General features: G+C 36.9%; 1 protein-coding gene across 11 annotated transcripts in view; it reads left to right on the top strand.

Annotated features, from left to right (window-relative positions):
- The window catches only part of RABGAP1L (RAB GTPase activating protein 1 like), a 762,235-nt gene that overhangs the window by 212,389 nt on the left and 523,834 nt on the right, over window positions 1-26,012 (top strand). For all 11 annotated transcript variants that reach the window (XM_023247520.2, XM_023247522.2, XM_023247521.2 and 8 more), the window contains 2 exons: window positions 3,325-3,418; window positions 19,530-19,680. In XM_023247520.2, coding sequence (XP_023103288.1) covers window positions 3,325-3,418; window positions 19,530-19,680 — 245 coding nt within the window. The remainder of the gene's footprint in view (window positions 1-3,324; window positions 3,419-19,529; window positions 19,681-26,012) is intronic.

Here is a 26,012-nt window from a genome sequence, read left to right on the forward strand (position 1 = left end):
TCCTTGGACCAATTTTCTGTTGGATTTTTTAGTTTATTGACTATTAAGACCATTTGCCATATGTTCAAAAAAATTTTTTTTAATGTTTATTTATTTTGAGAGACAGAGAGGGAGACAGGGAGGGAAGGAGAGAGGGAGAGAAAGAGTGTGCATTCAAGCAGGGGAGGGGTAGAGGGAGAGGGGAACAGAGGATCTAAAGCAGGCTCCAGGGTCTGGGCTGACAGCAGAGAGTCTGATGTGGGGCTCAAACCATAAGCCATGAGATCATGACCTGAGCTGAAGTCAGATGCTTAACTGATTGAGCCACCCAGGTGCCCTGGAAATTTTATTTTAATGTACTCTATACCTTACTTCATATAAGGTTTTAATTTATAGGTAGTCAGATTTCTTAATCTTTCTTATGGCATCTCAATTTTGTTTTATTCCTTTACCAACAAGAATAAGAAGAATCTGAGATTTTCTGTGTCAGTAGTAATGATTTGAGTCCTATTTTCTTTTTCCCTTTCATTATGTTCTTAGATTTTAGTCTCCAATTTAGCATGTACAACTTCATCAAATACTTTGGAACCTTGTTGTATTATTATTTACTGTGGAGCAAAATAGAGTATAAGGTGGGACCATCCTGGACCCTGCTTAATTGAAATCCACTTTATATTATAAGTACTCATATTATACTTGGTACCAATTTATAGGAAGAGTGATCAGCAGTCCCTATTTGCCTGAGATAAGTTTCACCTTTTTTCCAGTGTAACTTTTTAAAAAAATTTTCTTTTAATGTTTATTTAGTTTTGAGAGAGAGAGGGGAGAGAGCACGAGTGTAGGGGAGGGAGTGAGGGGTGGGGGAGACACAGTGTGAAGCAGGCTCCAGGCTCTGAGCTATCAGCACAGAGCCCCATACGGGGCTCAAACTCACGAATCGTGAGATCATGACCTGGGCCAAAGTTGGATGCTCAACTGACTGAGTCACCCAGGTGCCCCTCCAGTGTAACTTTTAATAGTGACCCTCTTTACTACCTCAGTTTAGATGAAAAATTGTAAGGATTATAAGGGATAGTTGTTTACCTGGGATAGTTCTTTAGGACATTTTAATATTAAGGCTTCATTTGTTGCTGTTTACATTATTCCTGCAATACTTCATTTGTTTTAGCTTTTTAAAAATCTCTCATTTCTATTATTTTCATGAACTTGTTGCAAAGTTCACAGAATTGCTTATGTGAGGTATTTACCTTCCTGACCATTCCAATATCCAGACTAATGTTCACATTTTGAATAAAGTGTTCTAAAGAAGTTGAAGTATTTGTCTACGTGTGTGCATATGTTTTGGTTATATTTTACTAAACGTGTGATAAAATCTTTTTGTGTAAGTATGACCAAATATTTTAACTAGGCCAAATATACCTACCTTTATTTTATTGTTTTTTGGTGTTAATTATATCCACTGATATGAATTAGTTTATACTTCGACCATTGGCTTTGTGGTATGCTGAGTAATACTGCTCTGAACACAGATCCCTGTGGGACTCACTTAATGCCAACTTCTGTTGTACTGTTAACAACATTGATAAAACACTGGTCCTTGCAAAGAGCCAGACAGATTTTTATCTAGCTTATTTTATCATTCAGATAATACTTTTCCAGATTTTTCGTATATAGCTCTGTGTCAAAGTCCTTATTCTAATGAGATAAATTGTGCCCATTACATTTCCTTTCTCTGCCAGCTCTGTTACCGCTTAAAAGATTTATTGGGGCACCTGGGTGGCTCAGTCGGTTAAGCGTCCGACTTCAGCTCAGGTCACGATCTCACGGTCCGTGAGTTCGAGCCCTGCGTCGGGCTCTGGGCTGATGGCTCAGAGCCTGGAGCCTACTTCCGATTCTGTGTCTCCCTCTCTCTCTACCCCTCCCCCGTTCATGCTCTGTCTCTCTCTGTCTCAAAAATAAACGTTTAAAAAAAATTTTAAAAAAGATTTATAGAGCTTACAGTTACTCATTTCATCACTGATTGTAGGCTGTAACTCAACCCATCTTACTCTTTCTAAAGCTATTACTTTACATATTGGGATATTTTATAAAATTGCCATTTTAAAAGGCCATTTTAGTATTTCCTTTAGTCAGAAGTATTTGTACTTATGAGGGAGCCTGGGTGGCTCAGTCAGTTGAGCATCTGACTCTTGATTTCAGCTCAGGTGGTGATCCCAGGGTTGTGGGATCAGGCCCCGTGTGGGATTCTGTCTCTCTCGCCCCCTCTGCCCCCGTCCCCTGCTCACGGTCTCTCTTTGTCTCTCTCTCTCAAAAACAAAAAATTTGTACTTATGAATATACCCTTAAAACCTTAAAGTTTTAAATATTTCTAGTTGTGTGTTTGTTATCATAATATATATATTTCTCAGTGTTATATATTGATAGTTCTCAGTATTACATATCGATATATATACCTGAATCTTCATTTCAGTGTTTGTTTGTATTAATAATAAAAGATTAATATTTGAGAATATTAGTCTCGTGAGTAGTGAGTGTATCACATAGGAATTTCTGATTGTGTTACCATTAACTTTATAATTTTACTCTCGGGGCGCCTGGGTGGCGCAGTCGGTTAAGCGTCCGACTTCAGCCAGGTCACGATCTCGCGGTCCGTGAGTTCGAGCCCCGCGTCAGGCTCTGGGCTGATGGCTCGGAGCCTGGAGCCTGTTTCCGATTCTGTGTCTCCCTCTCTCTCTGCCCCTCCCCCGTTCATGCTCTGTCTCTCTCTGTCCCAAAAATAAGTAAACGTTGAAAAAAAATTTATAATTTTACTCTCTTGGGGCGCCTGGGTGGCTCAGTTGGTTAAGTGTCCGTCTTCGGCTCAGGTCATGGTCTCATGGTTCATGAGTTCGAGCTCCACACCAGGCTCTGTGCTGACAGCTCAGAGCCTGGAGCCTGCTTGGGATTCTGTGTCTGCCTCTCTCTTTGCCCCTACCCCACTCATGTTCTGTCTGTCTGTCTGTCTGTCTGTCTCTCTCTCTCTCAAAAATAAACAAACATTAAAAAATTTATACAATTTTACCCTCTTTGGATAAAGTTATTTATATATAGGTATTTTCAATTTCATACTATGTAAACTGAATAGGAATTTTTATAAAACATTTAATGCTTTGGGATTATATTTATCTAGGCACTAAAGATATATTAATGAAGTTTTTACTGTTTTTTTTTCCAGTGGGCATAATAATATAAGCAAAAGTATTGTTTGTTTTATTAAACACACAGTCATATTCCTTGATTAACAATATATAAATATCAAAAATATAATACAAGTTGGTCATTTTTGTTTTTGTGTTTCTTCTGCAGAGAGTGATAATGAACTCTCAAGTGGAACCGGTGATGTGTCTAAGGATTGTCCTGAGAAGATCCTTTATTCTTGGGGAGAACTGCTAGGAAGATGGTAAAAAAATTTATTTTTCTTATTGAAAATTTTACATTTACCTAGTTGATGTTCATTTGTCTTATTAAAATCTGTATGTTTATCTTAATATTAGTATATTAATGTACTTTAAAAACATGAAAGTTAAAATATAATTCATAGATACTCTTTATGTTTGCCTGAGTCTTCCACCCAATATGGTCTTATTTAACTTGCTTTTGGAAGATATATTTGTCTTATTATTTTATTCAGGCAGAACATTGCTCAGAGTAATCAACTCTTTGCTTTATTGCTAAAATATGTAAATATCTATTGTTAAAGGGTTATATTTCCTTTCTCTCCTAAGTCTATTGCCATGAAAAGAGGCTATAGTGCTTAGAGTTACTCATTTCACCACTGATTATAAACTGTTAACCAAGCCTGTTTTATTCTTTCTGACTAAAACTGTTACTTTATGTTTTGTAGCATTTTATCTGGAATTACAAAAAAGGGTACTTTGTTTATATTTATTACACATACTCTGTTTATTAAGTTTTTTAAAGAGGAAATCATGACTATCAGTTGTTAGTAAAATTAAATAATTTTGCCCACAAAAAGATTCTGCCATACCAGTATATAGAAACCACGAATTATTATTGAGTATGTGTATCAAATTACATGCACGCAGGTAGTCTAGGAGAAACTACTAGGTCTGGGAAAAATTTCACACATTTTATACAGTAAAGCAGAAGAAGAAATAATTAAAACTTTATATTTTTTAAAAAATGTATATTTATTTTTGAGAGAGAGGAAGAACGAGAATGTGCGGTGGGGGGGCAGAGAGAGAGAGAGAGGGACAGAGGATCCAAAGTGGGCTCTGTGCTGATAGCAGAGAGTCCTATGTGGGGCTCAAACTTGAACTATGAGATCATGACCTGATCTGAAGTCAGATGCTTAATCAACTGAGCCACCCATGTGTCCCTAAAACTTTATACCTTTTGATAAAGATAATCTTTATCAAATCTCCTATACACTTCCTAAGGGATTCCTGATTTAATTTAAGAGATACATATTTATAGCTCTGATGGTCGGAAAGCTTATGACTTCTCAGTATGAAATCTGGAGAGTAGGTTTATCAACTTCCTGAACAAAATGTTGAACCTATTATGTTTTTATGGAGATACCCTAAGTGTTAGGAGGGCTAGCTGTCTCCCCTTAATCGAACAAAGAAAATTCATCTTACTTATCTTGTGTACATACAAAATATAAATTGAACACATCTCAGAGGGTTTATTTAACTCCTTAAGTAATGGAGCCAGTTAGATATTACAATCAATCAGGATGAGAATTCAGTTTAGAGATTTATATTCTCTTCTTGATAATTCACTTGCATTGCCATGAGCAGGAATTATTTTCATAGCTATGGACAAAAAACTTATGCATGTCTAGTTTTCCACACATTATCTTCTGTTGAGAGTTGTAAATTTGCCTTATCAAAGACGGATAGAAACACACACCTCTATCATATCAGGTAATTCCCAGAAGCTGCGGCGTTCCATACGTTAGCCCATTTCAAAACTTTTCACAATTTTTCCCTATATTGTATCCAGAAGTTAATAGATTAACGTAATAAGCATTGTCCATGTTTCTAAATTTATTTACTGATTTCACTTTCTAAAATTTTACTGATTTCACTTAGTATTATTCATGGCAGTTGTTAAAGGTGATAAGGAAGAGTTTATTCAGGAGGGGGAGCTATCGTGACAGGTATAGGGGTTCCTGAAATGAGGTCTTGCAGTAGGGGAGAGACTGGGCTCAACTCCAAATACTGCAAGGAGAAGCACAAATTTACAGCCAGGGAGAGGGTGGAGGTTAGCAAATGGAAAATTACTGAGAGAAAACATCAGGGGTAAAGAGATTCGTGGCTAACTTGACTTAACAAATTCTTGCTAAAGGTGGATCAGGATGATCAGACATTACTTGAATATGGTGGAGGATGAGGAACTCAATTCGAAATCAAGAGTAATCAGGTACTGATGATGGCAGATTCTGGCTAAACTGACTTAGTAGGATTCTTGCTAAAATTGGACAATGCAGAGATGAGCATGGAAGCTTAAAAAGTCAGACCTATTTGAGAAGAGAGTTCAGGTGAGCCTAAACAAGTTTGGTCAAAAAGAGTCTTTGGGAGCACCTGACTGGCCCAGTCAGTAGAACATGCTAGTCTTGATCTCAGGGTTGTGAATTTGAGCCTCATGTTGAGTGTAGAGATTACTTAAAAGTAGTAAAAGCTTTGAGAGGGAGAGGGAGAATATCTTTGTCATTAGTTAATAGAATTTCATAGGGGAGTTAGGTGTTGGGAGTGGGGAAGGGGTGCTGATCAGAGCAAGAAGATTGTTAGAGTCCAGTCTGGAAAAGAGAAGCCATGCCAACCTTTTCAAACAGAAGGGTATTAATGCAAGTAATTGGTTTCTAGTGTGTTAGAATGCTGAAAGAAGACATTGAAGTAACCCCAGTAGTAGGAAGCAGCTGTATCCTCTAGGGCCAGAGAAATAAAATGGAAGAAGTTTTGTGACCAGAATCTAGGGACTCAGTGTAGGTCTCCTGAGGAGCTGGTGCAGGGACCTCTGAGGAAGGCTGTGAACTGGTTGCTTAGGCTTTTGAGGATACTCAGAGTAGCTAGGGTTTAGAAGGAACCGTGAGGGGAGGGGTCATTTGGTTAGTTCTTTGCTTCTGAAGAGATACCCAGACCCCTGAGCTGGTTGGGGGAAACACTTTGTGATTGGTGCTAGTATTTCCTAGAGGGCCTGGCAGGTATTAGTAATTCTCGGGAGTTGTGGTATAGCTACTCCTGGCGGTGCAATCTTTCTTTTCTTCTACCGTTCCATTGCGTACCACTGTTACTTATTGGCAGAACCTACCTTGGACACTGAGTTTTACAAGGTTGTGGGATACAAGGTAAGTAATGCAAAAATCAATCTTGTTTATATATACTATCATTGAAAATTGGAAAGGAAATTTAAAAACCTACAAAAGCACTAGAAAAAAAATCAAACATTTAGGTAGAAATTGAATAAACTGTTACTAGATCTATACTTTGAAAAACTAGAGAACAGTAATGAAAGACCTCAATAAATGGAAAAATATACCATGTTCATAGAATTAAAGTCTCAATATTGTTATGATTCCCATTCTTCCCATACCAATCATTGGGATCAGTGTAATTTCAGTCAAAATCCTGGTGGAATTTTTTGGGTAGCAATTGAAAAGCTGATTCTAAAATTTGTATAGAAAAGCAAAGTAACTAGAAGAGCCAAAGCAATTTTAAAAATGAAGAACAAACTTGGGAGACTTATACTACCTGATTTTAGGGATTACCTGATTTCAGGGATTACCATCAAGCTACAGTAATGAAGACATTACTGATTAAAGGACAGACACATAGATCAAAGTTGCAGAATAGAGAGTTCGGAAATAGAGCCACACAATCTAAAAAGATATTTCTCCAAAAAGACATACAAATGTCCAGTCAGCACATGAAAAGATGCTTAACATCATTAGCTATCAGGGAAATGCAAATCAAAAGCACAGTGAGATACCATTTTACATCGACTGGGATAATAAAAAAAGACAATAACTAGTGTTGTTGAGGGTGTGGAGAAATTGAAACCCTAAAAACACTGCTGATAGCAATGTAAAATGATGCAGCCATTTTGGAAAACATTCTTGGCGTTCCTCAAAAGGTTAAATACAGAGGTATGATATGGCCTAACAATCCCACTTGTAGTTATATACCCAATAAAAATGAAAGCATATGTCTACGTAAACATTTGTACATAAATGTTTATGGTATCATTGTTCATAATAACTAAAAAGTGAAACCAATCCTCATGTCTACCAAGTGATGAATGGATAAATAAATGTGGTATATACATACAGTGGGATATATTCAGCAATAAAAATAAAGTACTGGTACATCTGCAACATACATGACCCTTAAAAACATTATGTTGTGTGAGGAAAACAAATCAGAAAAAAACAATTGTGCGATTTTATTTATATGAAGTATCCAGAATAGGCAAATTCGTAGAGATAGCAAATAGATTAGTGGTTGTCTAGAGCTGGAGTGGGGATTTAGGGAAGTAGGGAGTGATTGCTAAGAAGTACGGGGTTTCTTTTTAAGGTAATGAAAATGTTCTAAAATTAATTTTGGTAATGGCCACACAACTGTGAATATATTAAAACCACTGAATTAAGTACTTCAAATTATATCTTGATCTAGCTGTATACACAAAAGAAATATGCACAAATATGGTCTATTGATTTTAAACAGAGGTGTAGTCGAGATTTGATGGAGAAAGGATAGTCTTTTCAGCAAATAATGCTTAGTAATTGGATATCTATTTGCAAAAAGTAAAAACAGTAAAAAAGAACCTTGAAACACACCTTGCCCCATATAGAAAATTAAATCAAAATGGGTCATAGGCCTAAATGTAAGCTAAAATTATAAAAGCTATAGAAGAAAACATAGGAAATCTTTGTGACCTTTGGTTAGGCAGAGATTTCTTACATATGACACCAAGGAATGATCTATGAAAGAAAAAAACTAATAAATTTGACTTCATCAAGACTAGAAACTTTTGTTTTTCTTTTTTTTTTAAATTTTTTTTTTTAACGTTTATTTATTTTTGAGACAGAGAGAGACAGCATGAACGGGGGAGGGTCAGAGAGAGAGGGAGACACAGAATCTGAAACAGGCTCCAGGCTCTGAGCCATCAGCACAGAGCCTGATGCGGGGCTTGAACTCACGAACTGCGAGATCATGACCTGAGCCGAAGTCAGACGCTTAACCGACTAAGCCTCCCAGGCGCCCCGAAACTTTTGTTTTTCAAAAGACATTGAAAAGAATGAAAAGTTACACACTGGGAGAAAATATGTGCAAAACTCGTATCGATAAAAGACTTATATCCAGAATAAAAAAAAAAATTCTCAAAACTTAATACTAAAAAAAGCCCATTTAAAAATAAGCAAAAGATCTGAACAGACAATTCACCAAAGAAGATATTTTGGGGGCGCTTGAGTGGCTCAGTTGGTTTAAAGTGTTTGACTCTTGATTCCAGATCAGCAGGTCATGATCTCATGGTTCGTGCGTTCAAGCCCCATGTTGGGATTCTTTCTCTCTCCCTCTCTCTCTGCTTCTCCCCTGCTCTCTCTTTTCTCTCTCTCAAAATAAGTAAATAGACTTAAAAAAAGATATTTTGGATTACAAATAAGCCTATGAAAAGATGCTAAACAACTTTAGTCATTATGGAAATACCAATTAAATCCACAATGAGATATTACTATATTACTATACGCATACTCAAGTGGCTAAAATAAAAAAAAAAACAAACAACAATAAAACACTGATAATACCAAGAGCTGGCAAGGGTACAAAGCAACCTGTTTTGCTGGAAGAAATGCAAAATGATGCAGTTGTTTTGGAAAGTTTGACAATTTTTTTTTTTGTAAAGTTCAACACATACTTCTTAAATTACCCAGCAATTCCAATTCCACTCCTGTGTATTTACCCAAGTGAAATGAAAACCTGTATACAAATGTTTACAACATCTTTGTTCATAGTTGTCCCAGACTATAAACAATCCAAATGTTCTCCAACCTGGATCAACTAACTGGTACAATGGAATCAACTAACTGGTCAGTGGAATACTGAGCAATTAAAAGAGTGAGCTACGGATACATGCAACAGCACGATAGATCTCAAATGAATTATAGTAAGTGAAGTATGTCAGATTCGAAAGGCTTAATACCATATCATTTCATTTATATAAGATTCTAGAGAAGCCAAAACTTTCATGATAGAAAATGCATCAGTAAGATAAAGACAGAGAGGGAGGCAAACCATAAGAGACTCTTAAATATAGAGAACAAACTGAGGGTTGCTGGAGGGGAGGTGGGTAGGAGATGGTCTAAATGGGTGATGGGTATTAAGGAGGGCACGTGTTGGGATGAGCACTGGGTGTTATATGTAAGTGATGAATTACTGGGTTCTTCCCGGAAACCAGTACTATACTGTATGTTAACTAACTTGAATTTAAATAAATAAAGAAAAAAAGAAAATGTATCAGTAGCTGCCAAGAATTGATCATGTTGGGTGGCATTGACTACAAGGGAGCATAGGAGAGTTTTTTAATGATTATAGTGATGACCACACAGCTATATGAATTTGTCAAAACTCACAGAACTGCGGTGTATTTTATGCTGCATAAATTGTGCCTTAAATGGGAGAAAAAAATCACAAAAAACCAAAAACCCTGAGTATTAGTCTGGAGCATTTTAGTTGTTGAAGTACAAAATACTACTACTGCTACATCAGAAAAACAAAAGAAGGAAAAAAGACCTAAATGCTTTTTCATGTTGTATAGTACACAGAACACATCAGAACAAATAATAAATATTAATGAAGGAAGGAAATGGGGAAAAAAGGGAGAAAGACGGGAATGAAATTTATGGCTTATGTGTAGAGTAGCTCTTTGAGGTGCATGCTTTTCATAGGTCAGTGCCTTCATAATCCCTTGTATCACGTTCCTCTCTCTTTGATTTGTGGTGTTCATTGTCGGAATCACTGTCTTGAACTCATTTTTCTCTTGTAACCCTTCAAAGTTAGGTCAAATGCACATGATCTCCTTAATGTTACTGTTGTCTTACAGGTCCTTATCATCATCTCTAGAATATAGTAAGTGCTCAACGAATATTTATTGAATGAATTTTATAAATGAAAGATTCCTGACTTACAGATTTCTGTCCCTTCAAGTCTGTAAAAATTTTATGTGGTTATATTTTGGTACTTGGTTATTTCTTACATGTAATTTTTAAATAAATGTAAATTGATATATTTCCTGTTACATTATAAGTAGATTCATTTTTCTTAGGACAGTTACTTGACCACTTTATGTCTTGATAATGTCATGGTATGGTGAAGTGTTTTGACTTAAACATTTTAAAAGCATCTTTCTGGCTTTGAAGGGAAAAATAAATTACAAGAATGCAAAGACAGAATCAGGCAGAATAGTTGGAAGACTACTGTAAATAATCCAGAAGAGAGATGATGATGTCTTATGCCAAGTTGATGGCAAAAGGGGATATGTGGTGGGGTGTGGCTACAAAATAATAGCTGACTTAAGTCTGCTTACCATGTGCCAGGTGTTATAATGGTAACCCTCAGAGGTAGAGACTATTATTATCTTTATTTTAGAGATGACAAACTAAGGTTGCAGCTACGTTAGGAAGCTAGTATAAAAATACGCTGCAGATAATGCCAGTGAGTGGGTAAATTGCTCAAGATCCCCCAGCCAATAAGTAATTTGCCTGTGATCATGCAGTGAGTACATGACCTAGTCAGTATTTGAATCTAGACAGTCTGGCTCCAGAGCGAGAACTTTTTAAACCAAGTGGACAGGTGCCATTTCTATGATGTGGGTAGGGTACTAGGTTAGTTTTTATAGGAACATGTAGAAGTTTTAATGAGAAAGAGAATAAATTAGGAAAATTGATGCCCTTGCCAGCCTTCTAGTATGAGTTTTTTTGTTTTTTAAAGATTTGTGTATTTTTGAGAGAGAGCACAACTGGGGAAGGGGCAGAGGCGGGGCGGACAGAAGATCTGAAGCAGGCTCTGCACTGACAGCAGCAAGCCCAATGTGGAACTTGAACTCATGAACCATGAGCTCATGACCTGAGCCAAAGTCAGATGCTCAACCGACTGAGCCACCCAGGTGCCCTGCTAGTATGAGTTTAAAGAGAGACCATGAGAATGGCAGGAACCAAATTATTTTGATGACTAAATAGCAAATTGAGATCTTTGCTATATTTATAAAGTGCAAGATTGATAACTTGGTTGGAAAATACATTTATGAAGCATCTTTCTGGGCTCTAGGAGATACATAAATAAAGAAACAGCTCATACCTTTGAGGTTCATCATCAAGAATGATAGGAATGTATACTCAGAACAGACCATTTCAGCAAATTAACTGAGACCCTGAGATTGCTTCATGTTTCTTGACCATTTTGTTGTTGTTGTTGTTTTTCTATAAAATGACAAGTCACTTAATGATTTCATCCAACTGAAAAAAAATCATCTAGTCTCTCTTAGGAACTGTACTAGACACTGCTGATTTAAAGATGAATAAGAGATCATTCCTACTCCCCAGGAATTTGCCATCTTGTAGAGGCATACATAGTAAAGCTTCATGTGCCCACCATCCAACTTCAGTAGTTATTGACATAGTAAAGGTAATTCTCAACAAGTATTTTAAGGCTAAAATTGCTATGGTGTTTTTTATTATTTAGGAAGAAACTATTAACAGAGGAACTGGTTGGGAGGTAATTTCATGGGTTGATGAGATCTTACCAAACTCATGGGCCTTATAGGGAGAGGAGGTTCCAAATGGATAAAGACTTCTGAGGTAGAATTGACAAGAGTTTCTCAGCTATAATCCAGTGTAATTTTTTTTTTTAGAAATAAAATATAATTTGTCTAAGTTATATTTTTGTACTGGACCTCAGGAAGTTGAAAGAATCTGAGGAAACTATTTTTTTTAGAGAAAATCTTTCTTTCTTTCTTTCTTTCTTTTTTTTTTTTTTTTTGGTAATTGTTCCAGGAGTAGAATTTAGTGCATCATCAGTTACCTATGATAGCCAGTGCTCATCCCAAAAAGTGTCCTCCTTAATGCTCCTTACCCATTTAGCCCATCCCCCCACCCAGCACTCCTCCAGCAACCCTCAGTTTATTCTCTGTATTTAAGAGTCTCTTATGGTTTGCCTCCTTCTCTGTTTTTATCTTATTTTTCCTTCCCTTCCCTCATCTTTCTCTGTTTTGTATCTTAAATTCCTCATATGAGTGAAGTCATGTGATATTTGTCTTTCTCTGACTTGTTTGCTTAGCATAATACCCCCTAGTTCCATCCACATTATTGTAGATAGCAAGATTTCATTCTTTTTGATTGCTGAGTAATACTCCATTGTGTGTATATACCACATCTTCTTTATTCACTCATTTGAGCTTTTTCCATACTTTGGCTATTGTTGATAGTGCTGCTATAAATTTTTAATTTTTTGAAGAACCTTCATACTGTTTTCCAGAGTGCCTGCACCAGTTTGCATTCCCACCAGCAGTGCAAAAGGGCTCTCTTTTCTCTGCATCCTTGCCAATAACTGTTGTTTCCTGAGTTAATTTTAGCCATTCTGACAGGTGTGAGGAGGTATCTCATTGTAGTTTTGATTTGTGTTTCCCCGATGATGAGTGATGTTGGGCATCTTTTCATGAGTCTGTTAGCCATATGATAACTAATTTTTGGACCTTTGCAAAATGAGCTGCGTCTTCTACAGTTCAAGTATTTTAATTCTTTTAGCTTCTAATTGAGTTGTCATGACAGTTCATATGAATCATGTAAAATTTGCCTAAATGAGAGAAGTTTATATTTATTACATAAGGATTGATAAAAATCTTTAATTGCTCTTAGAATATCTTTTTTATTTTATTTAAAATTTTTTTATTGTTTATTCATTTTTAAGAGAGAGAAAGACAGAGTGTGAGTAGGGGAGGGGCAGAGAGAGAGGGAGACACAGAATCCAAAGTAGGCTCCAGGCTCTAAGCTGTCAGCACACAGCCTGTTGCAGGGCTCGAACTCACAAACCATGAGACCATGACCTGAGCCAAAGTTGGAGGCCCAACCAGTGAGCCACTCACGCACCCTTAAATATCTTTTTTAAACATTAGTGTTCTTTAAGAAGACTTTCAGTAAGTCTTCGGAGTACTAGTTAGGTGCTTACATGAAGTTATTTTTGTGATTTAGGTAAAGCACCTGTTGTGTAAAACATGACAGCTTTGCTTTGGGGATGTTTTTTTTTTAAGTGAGGAGACAACCTGTATTTGTAATAACCTTATAAGTAATATAGAGTTGAAAACTATATTTTGAACTTATGATACAACAGCTAGATCACTGTATTGAAATGCAGTGAAGCTTTTATGGATAAAATCAAAATTCAGTTAAATTTAATGTACCACTAGAGAGATGTAAAGGGAAAATATTTCATAGTAATTCAGAATTATCAGAAAGAAAGATAGTATGGAAAAGAAAGCTAAAAACACATGTAAAAAGTTCAGTTGTGGAGGTCTGTTATATGAGATTGTAGTTAAGATGTCTTGAAGAAATAACTGCACAAAAATAGTGAGCTGGAATTGAGCGAGAGGGCGTTGGGGAAGAGGGAGAGGAAGAGAGGAGACATTTGTGATGGGAGGATTGGAAAATCCAAACTGGAAAGTGGTAGCAAGATTTGTGTTACGTGTTGAATATATTCAGAATAGTAATGCTGATGACTTGAGTGTTAAATTATTTTGGGAATTTAAGGAATTGGGCAGAATTATTTCTGGATAACTGCTTCTAGTTCTGAAATTGTGTGGAAGCTGCTGAGTTTTGTAAAGACTAGAAAAACATAGTGCTGACCCTGAATACTTAGGTATGGAGGTCAAATTTTGTAGCAGGAAGATTTCTTCACCAAAAAAACTGAGTGAGTGAGGTAAAAATCAGGTATTGGTTTATTAAATAAAACCATCTTCAAGCTATTCATTGTCTTTTATTAGAATATCAGAAAATTGATACAGTATTTAGTAGGCACTTTGTGTTCTTCATGGCCATACTTCTCAAAGTGGGTAAGTGTTGTCTTAATTAGTGGTCTCAGCCTAACAAAGCATTGACAAACTGCTCGGAAAACAGAGTATAAACTCAGAGGAAACCTGAACTATTAGAATCACTAAGCGTGAACAATCATAGCTTTCTTCCTTTTCACATTAACATAACGTTCCTTTTTTTCAACTGAAGAAAAGTCCTGGCAAAAACAAACAAAACAAAACCAAAAACCAAAAACCAAAGCAAAATATGTGCTCTTGATCTTCAGAATAAGCTTTAATCTGTCTTTTTTTTCTTGAAGCTTTTTAAAATGTAGCTTGTTTAAGCAAAACCTAGGTTTACAGATTTAAATCTTCTCACTGTTGGGGAAAGGAGAAATCCCTATCTTGCAGTTTCAGTTCTAGCTAGTCCTTTTCCTGAGAGAACTTTTAAAACGGGTGAGGCTGCTGCCCTCACGTTCTCATATCTTCTAGCCACCTACTTCCACCGCCCTTCTGTCAAAATTGCCCTAATTCCAACAGTGACCACTCAATGTCATTCAGTGGCTTGTCTTCTCATCTCTTGATTTCTTTGTGGTTTTTGTTAGAAATGAAACCTTCCCTTTAAAATTCTCTCCGGACAGTTTTAAAAATAGAAGAAGTTCTTATATGCCCAGATAGTTTCAAGAAAAATGCCTCTTTCAAAGGTAACTAGGTGAACACATGGCAGCTCTGTGATCTTATTAAAATTGGTGAGAACGTTTGCATGGTTTCACTCTTATGTGGATCCTGAGAAACTTAACAGGAACCCATGGGGGAGGGGAAGGAAAAAAAAAAAAAAAAGAGGTTAGAGTGGGAGAGAGCCAAAGCATAAGAGACTGTTAAAAACTGAGAACAAACTGAGGGTTGATGGGGGGTGGGAGGGAGGAGAGGGTGGGTGATGGGTATTGAGGAGGGCACCTTTTGGGATGAGCACTGGGTGTTGTATGGAAACCAATTTGTCAATAAATTTCATATATAAAAAAAAAAGTAAAAAAAAAAGCATTTTTTTCTTAGCATGAGTAGTTGATCATATTAATTTAATTCTATAATTCTCTCATTTGTCTAAAATGTATTGAATGCCTTCTTATGTGCCAGGCACTATTCCAGGTATTGGGGTACAAAAATAGAGAAGACAGAGATTCTTGCGGAATCTCTTGTGGAGTTTATTTTTATGTATTAAAAACTACCTGATTACTGTATGTTTAGTATATATCTGCTTTATCTGTGACTTTTTGAATAATTAGATACCTCTTGTATGTAGTGCCATGGTTCAACACAAGCAATAACTAGTTGCCTATTTCTAAGTCTATTGATAGCTGTGGTTAATGTTTTATTAATGTCCACATGTAGTTATTAATCAGGTAGTTTTATCAGAAATACCAAAAGCAATGATTATTTCTATAAATTGCTATTTCATATGGGTTCCCTCTGGTCATAGATGTATACTAGTAGCATTTGGCTTAATGTCCCTTAGTGCCCCTTAAGTACTAGGGTGCTGTATGCAATCTAATTGCTGTATCATTACCAGGATAATCAGTAAATTAAAGCTATTAATCATGCAGTGTTATGAGGGACCTAGTTCCTTTAAAATGTCAGTCTATAAAGATAAAGGGAGCCTAGCCTACGTTTTTAAGAGAGGAGAAAAGATTATTTTCCCATAATGTCTGGTCAGACAGAAGGCTGAGGGTCAGCTAGAAGTTGAATGTTGATTGAGTTGAATCATATTATGGTTAAGAGTTCATTAGGGATATGTGTATGCATGTGTATATATGCATGTTTAGGAAAAGATACCCCAAATATGAAATCTTACATAAATCATTACACAAAATAATCTGAACCAACATAGTATTTAATCAACCTGTTTGTCAGCAGTACTGAAAACATATCATAGTAGGACAAGCGAATATTAGGAGGCTGTTGCAATTCTAGAATGAATAGAATTGGTGACAGTGGACACAGGGAGAAGTGCATGGAATTTGGACTTACTGATGGATTACTAGTGGATTATATGGCAGGGAGCAATGTAAACAGTAATTCCTACTTTCTTATTTGGATAGGTTGTGGTGATAGTCACTGAGATGGGATACCCTGGAAAACAAGTTTTAGGAAGAAAATATGGGCTCAGATTTGGACATGGTGATTTTGAGGAACCTTTGAGCCTCTGGAGCTCAGAACACATGGGCATGGGTGCAAACACTCAGAGATGAGAGAGTGATGAAAAGTATACCACTGAGAAAAGTGTGGAGAGCCCTTGGAACAGTTGGGAAGTTAATAGAGGAGAGGGAACAGCAGTGGGGTCTTTGGGAGGTAAGAGAGAGGGCTTTGTCATTGAAGCCAAAGGAAGCAAAGTGGTCTACAGTGAAAGGATTGAAGAATGTCCCTGGAACTTAGTGGCATGGAGAGAGGTCGTTTATTACTTCCGTGAAAACTGAGGAAAGATACAGAAGCCATGTTGAGCTCAGTTGAGGAATGAGTGGGAGAGGAGGAAACAGAGGTAATGAGTATACAACAACTCTTTTGAGAAATTTGTTGTTGCAAAGTAGGAGACTATATGGTAGCCAGAGGGTTATGTGGCGTTGAAGAAAGGTTTCTTTTACATGGGAGGTATAGGGTTTATTTATTTTTTCTTATTAAATTATTAATTAATTTATAGACACAGCGCGCATGAACAGACGGGGAGCAGAGAGAGAGAATCCCATCAGGCTCCACACGCAGCATAGGGTCTGATGTGGGGCTCTATCTTGTGACCATGAGATCATGACCTGAGCTAAAATCGAGAGTCAGATGCTTAACTGACTGAGCTACCTAGGTGCCCTGTATTGGAGTTTTAATAGCTGTAGGTACACAGTAATGACTTATTGATCTCTATAGAACATGTAACATATGATATATTTAATTACTTTGAATTCTCCTTATATATTATGGGACTTAAAATTCAGATATTTGCGTTTAATTTCAGAGGAAGTGAGCTTAGACCATTGTACACTGTTGTTTTTAGTTAACTCAGTTTTTTTACCCAAAGAGTACAGAAACTTGCTACCCTCAAACTACCAATGTTTTTCCAGTTCAAAAATATAATCAGGGGTGCCTAAGTGGCTCAGTTGGTTGAGCATCTGCCTCTTGATTTTGGCTCAGGTCATGATCCCAGGGTAGTGCTCCATGCTGAGAGTGGAACCTGCTTAAGATTCTCTCTCTCCTGCCCCTCTCCTCTGCTGCTCCGTGCATGCTCACTTGCTCTCTCTCGCTCTCTCCCTCTCTCTAAAATTAATATATATATATATATATACTTAGAACCAAATAAATTGTGAGGAAGATCATTTTATGACTTATCCTGGCTCTTTTTTTTTAATTTCTTTTTTAACATTTATTTATTATTGAGAGACAGACACAGAGCGTGAGCAGGGGAGGAGCAGAGAGAGAGGGAGACACAGAATCCGAAGCAGGCCCTAGGCTCCAAGCTGTCAGCACAGAGTCCGACGTGGGGCTCGAACTCACAAACTGTAAGATCATGACCTGAGCTGAAGTCTGATGCGTAGCCGACTGAGCCACCCAGGTGCCCCTACCCTGGCTCTTTTGTGGCATAATATTCTTTTGCTGATCTTAAACTTGGTTGGATAGTGAAGAAGAGGCAGCTGGAAGGAAGTTACAGGTGTCAGTTTACTCAGGTGTAAGTCTTCTCAAGAATAATATGCTCAAGACATTGTGTGGAGCATATTTAGCTTTGTTGCTTTTCAAAGTTAACCAAATTTATATTTTAATTTAAGTCCATGAGAGAAATTTAAAGAATTGAAATGACTTTTTTTGGTGTATGATTATAAAAGAATTCATGATCAGTGTGAATATTTCAAATAGCGTAGGAAAATAAACAGAAGTAATTTTTCTCTTAATTATGTTGCACACATATTTTGGAGTATATTCTTCTATATTCTTTTCCTATGAAGGTTGAAATCAGATTTCTAAGTAGTATGTGTTAGAGAAAGAGAGGGAGCAAGGGAGGCAGGGAGGGAGAGAGAGAATAAATATGTATTTAAAATAATACTGTATAAAATTTTGAGAGATGGAGAGAGAGAATGTGTATTTAAAATTATACCACATATAATGTTTTGAAACTTGATTTTTTTCACTCTGGTCTCTAATGTGCAGTAAATAGCATGTTAAATCATATAAGCTCTACCTCCTTTAATTGTGTTTTGCTTCAAGCCAGTCAGAATTGGAAGCTTAGGTTCTCTAACAGAACAATATAAAAGTTTGCTTTGAAGAAGCTGAAACAAAGCAGAATAGATGTAAATTTGATGGTTTATTAAAAATATTAATGGGATGAGTTTACTTGAGCTTTTGAGTCATGGCAGCTACTACAGTTTTTTCTAAAATGACCAGATTATGACCATATGGGGAAAAAATGGGACATATTTCAGAGGAAGGGCCTCCAAAACTGAGGTCTGGGCTGGAGGTGGAAGAGTGTGTATAAGCTAGAGAAGCTGGTGACGTAGATGATGGGCCAGTTTTAGAAAATGGAGATATTGATACTATGACTTTTAAGGCTTAAACCTTGAAACTAGAGCCTGAATGTTAGACCAAACGAGTGTATGTCATCAGGGTTTGGAATCCAGATGGTTACACCAGGGTCCACTCTAAGAGATCAAAACTGAGCAACAAATACAAGTAAAGATAAAATCTGAGCAAAGAGGCATAAAACATAGCTCCAGGTTCAAGCTAGGCACCAGGAGAAAGTTAAGGAATGGAATTTATATTCATAAGACTGGGAAGTGCAATTCAGTTTCTTGTTCATTTGGGCGGATCATTATAGTAACACACTTTGTCATCATTGACTTCGTGACGAAAAATATTTGCCTTTGTTTCATTTCTAAACACCCTTGGAAATGGGTGTGACTGATGAGTCTATGCTGCTCCCCCCAGCAAGGTGGAGCTGTGTAGGTTGTGTGGGTTTTGTAGGAAAGGACCAGGTTTTTCATGTAGGGAGTACTTTGGGTCAGGATGTAGGGGTATCCACAAGACATGATAGGCCTGCGATCCACTTTTGGCATCCCATTTCCCCATCCTCTGTCCTACCCACGCTGTTAGCCAACTTGCCCTACATTCATGTCAGGAGATTCACATGGTTCTTTTTACGCCTTGAAATGTGTCCCAGAAATATATAAGTAACACATTCATTATTTTGAATAAGTTCATAGGATGATTTTAAAAAGTAAATGAAAGGAAGTAAAAACTTTTCTTGATGGTAGAATAACATGGTTCACCAATAAAGAAGGCGGATCGGGAAAAAATGTCTAAGACATCACTGAGCTGACATTACTGTTATGATTTAATGCCCTCTCCAATTTTTCTCTTGACCCAGGCTTCCATTTTTCTATAAATTCATTAGTATACTTTCTGTAACAATAGCAGTTCAGCAGTAAACACAGTATGAATGGTTTGTTCTCTTTTCTTAGGCACAATAACCTTGGTGCCCGACCAAAGGGGCTGTCCACTCTGGTGAAGAGCGGTGTTCCTGAAGCATTGAGGGCAGAGGTATGGCAGTTACTATCAGGCTGCCATGACAACCAGACAATGCTGGATAGATACCGACTTCTTATCACAAAGGTAGGAAGTTGTTTTCATATTCTTCTCACTGGACAGCTTATTAAATAAATATTGTTTTCATAGGTGCAATAAGTCATAAATGTTTTGAACTTCTTTAAAAACTATCAGTGTTGTGCAGCGAATAGTTCTGCCTTTTGTTCTGAGCATTTGTTGGAGAGTGGATAGTGGATAGTGGCTTTCACTTTTTTGTTGAAATGGAATATATTTATATTTCAAGTGTTTTCAATTAACCTTTCTTATTATATGAGATTTATATAGTTATATTTGTACACAGTATGCTTGTACTCGAGTATAATTTTGAAATCAAATTAACTTAAAATGAAATTAAAAGGCCTCCTGTGCTTGTGTAATCTTATACTTAAATGATGTAGATAGTTGCCCGGATCCCTGTTCTGTCAGGAGTCCCTGGTTCCAATGTAAATTCCTGTGCTTATGTCCAAAAAACTGATGGTAGAGCATGTACAAAGATAAGCTTCAGTCCTAGAATCTCCTCATAGGTCTCACCTCCTAATTTCTTACTCTACTCTAAATCATAGATTTAAAAATCTCTATTCATAAATGAGATTTTTTTGCTAACCAAGTCTTCGTTCCTCAGGATTTATCAACTTTTCAGATTCTTTAGGCCCTCTGATTCCTTCTTCCCTTACTTCCGTTTGGGCCTCCCTCCCTTTCACAGATGTTTTCTGAGTGCCAGTATATTCAGTCACTGCTAAATTCAGATTATAAAAAAAAACCCTTTATCATTGTTTGTAATTAGTGTGGTCTGCAGTGGAATGTGCGAGATGATCCATTGATGTGTGTGTGTTGGGGGGGATGTCTAAAGTTCCGTTTGTATCTTTTTAAGTTGCAACACAAAGGATATTCAGCTATACTAATATTTTCTGTGCCATAGTACTGAGACTTGACTAAGTCCAGTGGCCATTTGTCCCATGTGAGTCAGGAGTGACCTGATGGAAGAAGGGGCTTGTGCACCTTGGGAAGGAATAATAGTGGTGCTCACACTCATACATGCACTTTCATGATATTAGAGTTCTCTTGCAATTTGCGTGTGCTCAAATATGTGGAGTTAAAGATTGTCTAGTTTTAACTTAGCCCCCACAGGGTATATGTGTGGTTTAAAGAGATTGCTATCACAGAATGTTACATATCAAGATACTAAACAAAACAAAACAAAACAAAACCCCACTAATGTGTCCCTTCAAGTAAGAATGTGATAATGGATGACAAAGCAACTACCTCTGTAAATAAGTTCATGTTATAGAGAAGGACTTTTGAAACATTTGGCTATTTAAACATCACTGTGTGATTTTGTCGCACTGAAAGCTGTGTGCGTTATTATAAAACTCTTAACATCTTCTTCCTGGATTCAGAAATTCCAAATGTGTTTAAGACTTGTACATACAGTTGCAGAAAATTTGGGACTGACTGTTAATACAAAAATATAACACCTTCTGATTTACTGATAAGAAAATTCATTTGAGAAAATGAGTGATTTCCTAACCAAATGTCAACAATATGATTGTTGGGTGGGACTGAAAAAAAAAATGGTGCCCTCTGTTTGGGTCTCTGGATCTCTAGAAGTCTTTCTCAGATACGATAACGATTAAAACTGTGACTCAAGAAAACTGATTTTGAAGCAGGTTTTCAAATTATTGTTTCATAAACTGCTAAACAAGTATGTTAACAAATAATTCCTATTATATGATTCTGTTACATGAAATGTGCAGAATAGGCAAATGCAGAGAGGCAGAAAGTAGACTAATGATTGCTATGGGATGGGGGTTAGAAGAATTGGGAGTGCTAACAGGTATGAGGTTGCTTTTGGGGGTGATAGAAATGTTCTGGAATTTGATAGTGGTGATGGTTGTACAACATTGTGAATTGATTACTTTAAAAAGGTGAATTTTATGTTATGTGAAGTATATCTCAGTAGAAAAATTACACAAAATAAAACATTTAAAAAATGACCCATGTTTAATATTGAATATTTTTGTGAAGCATAACTTTTTCATTTTCTTTACCTTATTTTATATCCTATCTACATTTCTATGTAGATCTATATTAGCACAAGTGCTACTGTGTGCATAATAAAAATGAGCAAAATAAGTATACATGTATTGGAAGTTTATGCCCAGAAAAGTTTTTATTAATGGAGGTGTCTGAGGAAAAATACCCAGAGACCATATCTCTGGGTGTCAGATCACTTTTTTATCTAAAAAACAAACTATATACTTTTAATAGCTGCTTATAGAGTAGCTGCTACTGCCATATCCCTTTCTCTACTAAGAAGCTTTTAAAATTCATGTCTTTTAGGATTTCAGACTTTGGGAGCAAAATAAATAATAAGTCTCCCGTGATATTATTTATGAACTCCCAACAATGCGGTGTCTGTCATACATATGGTAAAAAGCTTTACCATATATGAAGCACCATGGTAATTTTGAATATACAATTTGCAGGAAGAAGTTTAAGATCAAGAGGCAGAATGACAAAAAAAAGTGTTTTCATTGAATAAAGTATTTTCAGACTCTTTTTTACTCTGGAACCTGGCAGTGATTTACTTTCTGCTTCTGGCAGTAGCAGACAGATACCCAGGCTTTGCCGGTTGTGGGACTTGGCACCTGCCTCTAGGTGTTCCATTCTGAATCACCTGCCTTCGTTCTATAGTTCCTGTTTCCTGCAGTTTCTTAACTTGAGAAGCAACAGCAGCCCCCTGATTCTCTGGACCGTAGTGGTGCTGGCCAACCTAAAAGTTAGCAGTAGTGTCCCCAGTGTTCTGGTCTTCCAGCTTTTCTAGTACTTAAGTACCTAAGTTCTTACATTAAATCTCTCTTTCCCTGACTAAACTCGGATATACTTGGCATATGCTTGTCACCTTGTTGTCATGCCCCTAAGGGTATGGCAAAATGTTATACTTACGATTGCAGGATTTTTTTTTTTTTTTAAAGCAAAATGATGCAAACCAGAACCAGCTGAGGGACGAGATACATAGGGCAGAATCTGGTACTGAGAGGGTTCCAAATATGAAGCTTGCATTGTCGTCAGGGACACATTATCCTTCCCACATCACTGCGTGCTAGTACGTACTTGGAAGATCACTAACCCAGGAAGCTTACCAAGCTTTGGACTCCAGAGTTTTTATGGGGTTTTGTTACATTGGCATGATTGATTTAATCATCACCCACCTAGCTGAACTCGATCTTTAGCTCTATCTTCTCCCCTTCCCTGAAGTTGGGCTGATATCACCTGACTCAACGCCTCTAACCACGTGTTTGGTTTTTCTGGCTTGGTTAGCCCCCAGTGCTGAGTCCTCTTTTTAACCTAAACCATCTAGGGGCCTACCATAAGTTGCCTCCTTAGCATAAACTATCAGATTGTTGGAGGGGCCCACCGTGAATTAAAAAAAGACACTCCTATCATTTGGGAAATTCTAGGGTTTTAGAGGTTACCTTCCATGAGCCTGTACTGAGGCTGGACCTCTCGTTGGCTAATCTGATCAAGTCTATTGCCCTTTTAAAGAGCTTTCCCTTAAACCTAAATAGCAGTTTTCACTTAATCTTTTTGGCCAAAGTACTGTTACATGGCTACAATCTCCCTAGAAAGCTGGGAATTTTTTTTTTTAAGGTGGTCGCAATGCTTTTCTCTCCTCCACCTCCCAAAATATGGGCTTAATAAGGAAGAAAAGAGAAAATAGATATTGGGTAGACACTTAACCTTTCTCTGCTGTAGATAGCTGTTAATAGAGGCAATAGTTGAGGTATTCTGTGGAATAATTTATTATAAAAATTAAGCTTAGTAATTTATTTTAGGATGGCAAATGTTTAAAAATTACCACTAGAGATTGACTAACTGTATAATTTAAGATAATATAATACATATTTCCACATTCAGTTTATACATTTATGACTACATAAAATTTTATTTTATTTTATTTTTTATTTTTTAAAATTTACATCCAAATTAGCATATAGTGCAACAATGATTTCAGGAGTAGATTCCTTAATGCCCCTTACCCATTTAGCCCATCCCCCCTCCCACAACCCCTCCAGCAACCCTCAGTTTGTTCTCCATATTAATGGGTCTCTTCCATTTTGTCCCTCTCCCTGTTTTTATATTATTTTTGTTTCTCTTCCCTCATGTTCATCTGTTTTGTCTCTTAAAGTCCCCATATGAGTGAAGTCATATGATTTTTGTCCTTCTCTGACTAATTTCACTTAGCATAATACCCTCTAGTTCCATCCACGTAGTTGCAAATGGCAAGATTTCATTCTTTTTGATTTCCGGGTAATACTCCATTGTATATATATGTATACACCACATCTTCTTTATCCATTCATCCATCAATGGACATTTGGGCTCTTTCCATACTTTGGCTATTGTTGATAGTGCTGCTGTAAACATGGGGGTGCATGTTTTCCTTCGAAACAGCACACCTATATTCCGCCTAGTAGTGCCATTGCTGGGTCGTAGCGTAGTTCTAGTTTCAGTTTTTTGAGGAACCTCCCTACTGTTTTCCAGAGTGGCTGCAGCAGTTTGCATTCCCACCAGCAGTGCTAAAGAGATCCTCTTTCTCTGCATCCTCGCCAACATCTATCGTTGCCTGAGTTGTTAATGTTGGCCATTCTGACAGGTGTCAGGTGGTATCTCACTGTGGTTTTGATTTGTATTTCCTTGATGATGAGTGATGTGGAGCATTTTCTCATGTGTCAGTTGGCCATCTGGATGTCTTCCTTGGAGAAGTGTCTATTCAACTACATAAAATTTTTAATGTTAATTCTATTGTTGACAGTGCAATTTATCAAAAACAACATTTTCATATAAACAGTATAGAAATGTGTGGCTCCAATAATGTTCCTTTATTCAAGCTCTCAAGTTATAACATTTCTGTGGGAGGAAATACAGTGGTATTTTCAGTTCCCTTGTCTTCCTTGCTTCTAGCCAAAGATAATAAAAGATGAATGTCAATATCTTAAAAAACAATTTTGTCCTTTTTGTATGTTTACAGGTAGACATTAGGCATCAAGTGCTTAAAGCCAAGAGTATATGTATGTACTTTGGTGATGAATACATGTAAGCTTACCAGCCACTCAGTAGAAAGAAAATGAATACCCAGAGGATTTGCAGTAAGAAGTGTCTCCAGTATTTGCTATATGTTGGTCGTGGTTCAGCAGTTGGTAGTGTCTTCTTTTGGTCCAGTTAATTCTTCCTGTCTTATCAAGGAAATGGCAATACTTCAAGGTTAGTTAATGAAATGGTTCAGCTTGAACAAATAGCTGTTTTATAAAAACCCTACCAAGGACCTAATATTATGTAGGGAAGGAATGATAGAACCAGTAAAAAAATTTTATTTTAAGTAGTCTCCACATCCGACATGGGGCTCGAACTCACAACCCTGAGATCAAGAGTTCCATGCTACACCAATGAGCCAGCCAGGTGCTCCAGTAATAGAAAAGTTCTGAAACACCTAACTTCAACCAACCCTTTTAGGATGGGTCTTTGCACAGTCTGTCCTAAAGTGAACTGAGGCTTCAGCCATTGCTGCTGCATGATTTCTGCCAGGGCCTGAGGGCATCGCCACTGTTGACAGATCAGTGACAGGCTCGTACCACATATTTCTCAAGTCTTAAGTTCTTTATTGCTTATAGTTGATATTTCATGTGATTGCTATGAAATTAGCATTGCTCATAATTTTGAGGTGAGAAGGATTGTGACCCTATAGGATCAAACAGAATTTAGAACTTGTGAACTGAGGATTAAATCTTAATACCTAGTTTGAGGAGCCACTGAGTAGTGATTACATTTTCACATATTAGCAACCTTTTGACATGAGGAGGTTATGTGTGTTTTAGGGTAACTTGAATTTTATGTTGTTTTTACAGAACTGTATTTGTGATTTCAGTAATTACATGACACGTGTGGTATAGTTTATCCATCAAGTGTGCTGATTATCATTTGTATAACATAGCAAATGTTGGATTACAGTTCTGTGCTCTTTTGTAGAAGTGATCTGATTTGTAACACTCATACTTTACACTTTGTTAAAATCAAAACAAGTTTTTAATTTGATAAGCTTTCAGAAATAACATCATCATAAGCCATTTTCCTACCATTCGAGTTCTTGTTTTTTCCAAAGGAATATTTTCTTTAACAAGTCTCTCTCTGTATGTGTACATGCGTGTGCGCGCGCGCGCACACACACACACACACACACACACACACACACTTTCTTTTTACAGGATTTAAGTTCTAGTGCTAGATTCAGCTAAATTTGAGTTTCACCCCTCCCATGTATTAATTTATGATCTTGAAAAGTTATCCCAACTTTCTAAGCC

Source organism: Felis catus, chromosome F1, assembly GCF_018350175.1.
Source record: "Felis catus isolate Fca126 chromosome F1, F.catus_Fca126_mat1.0, whole genome shotgun sequence".
NCBI lineage: Eukaryota > Metazoa > Chordata > Mammalia > Carnivora > Felidae > Felis > Felis catus.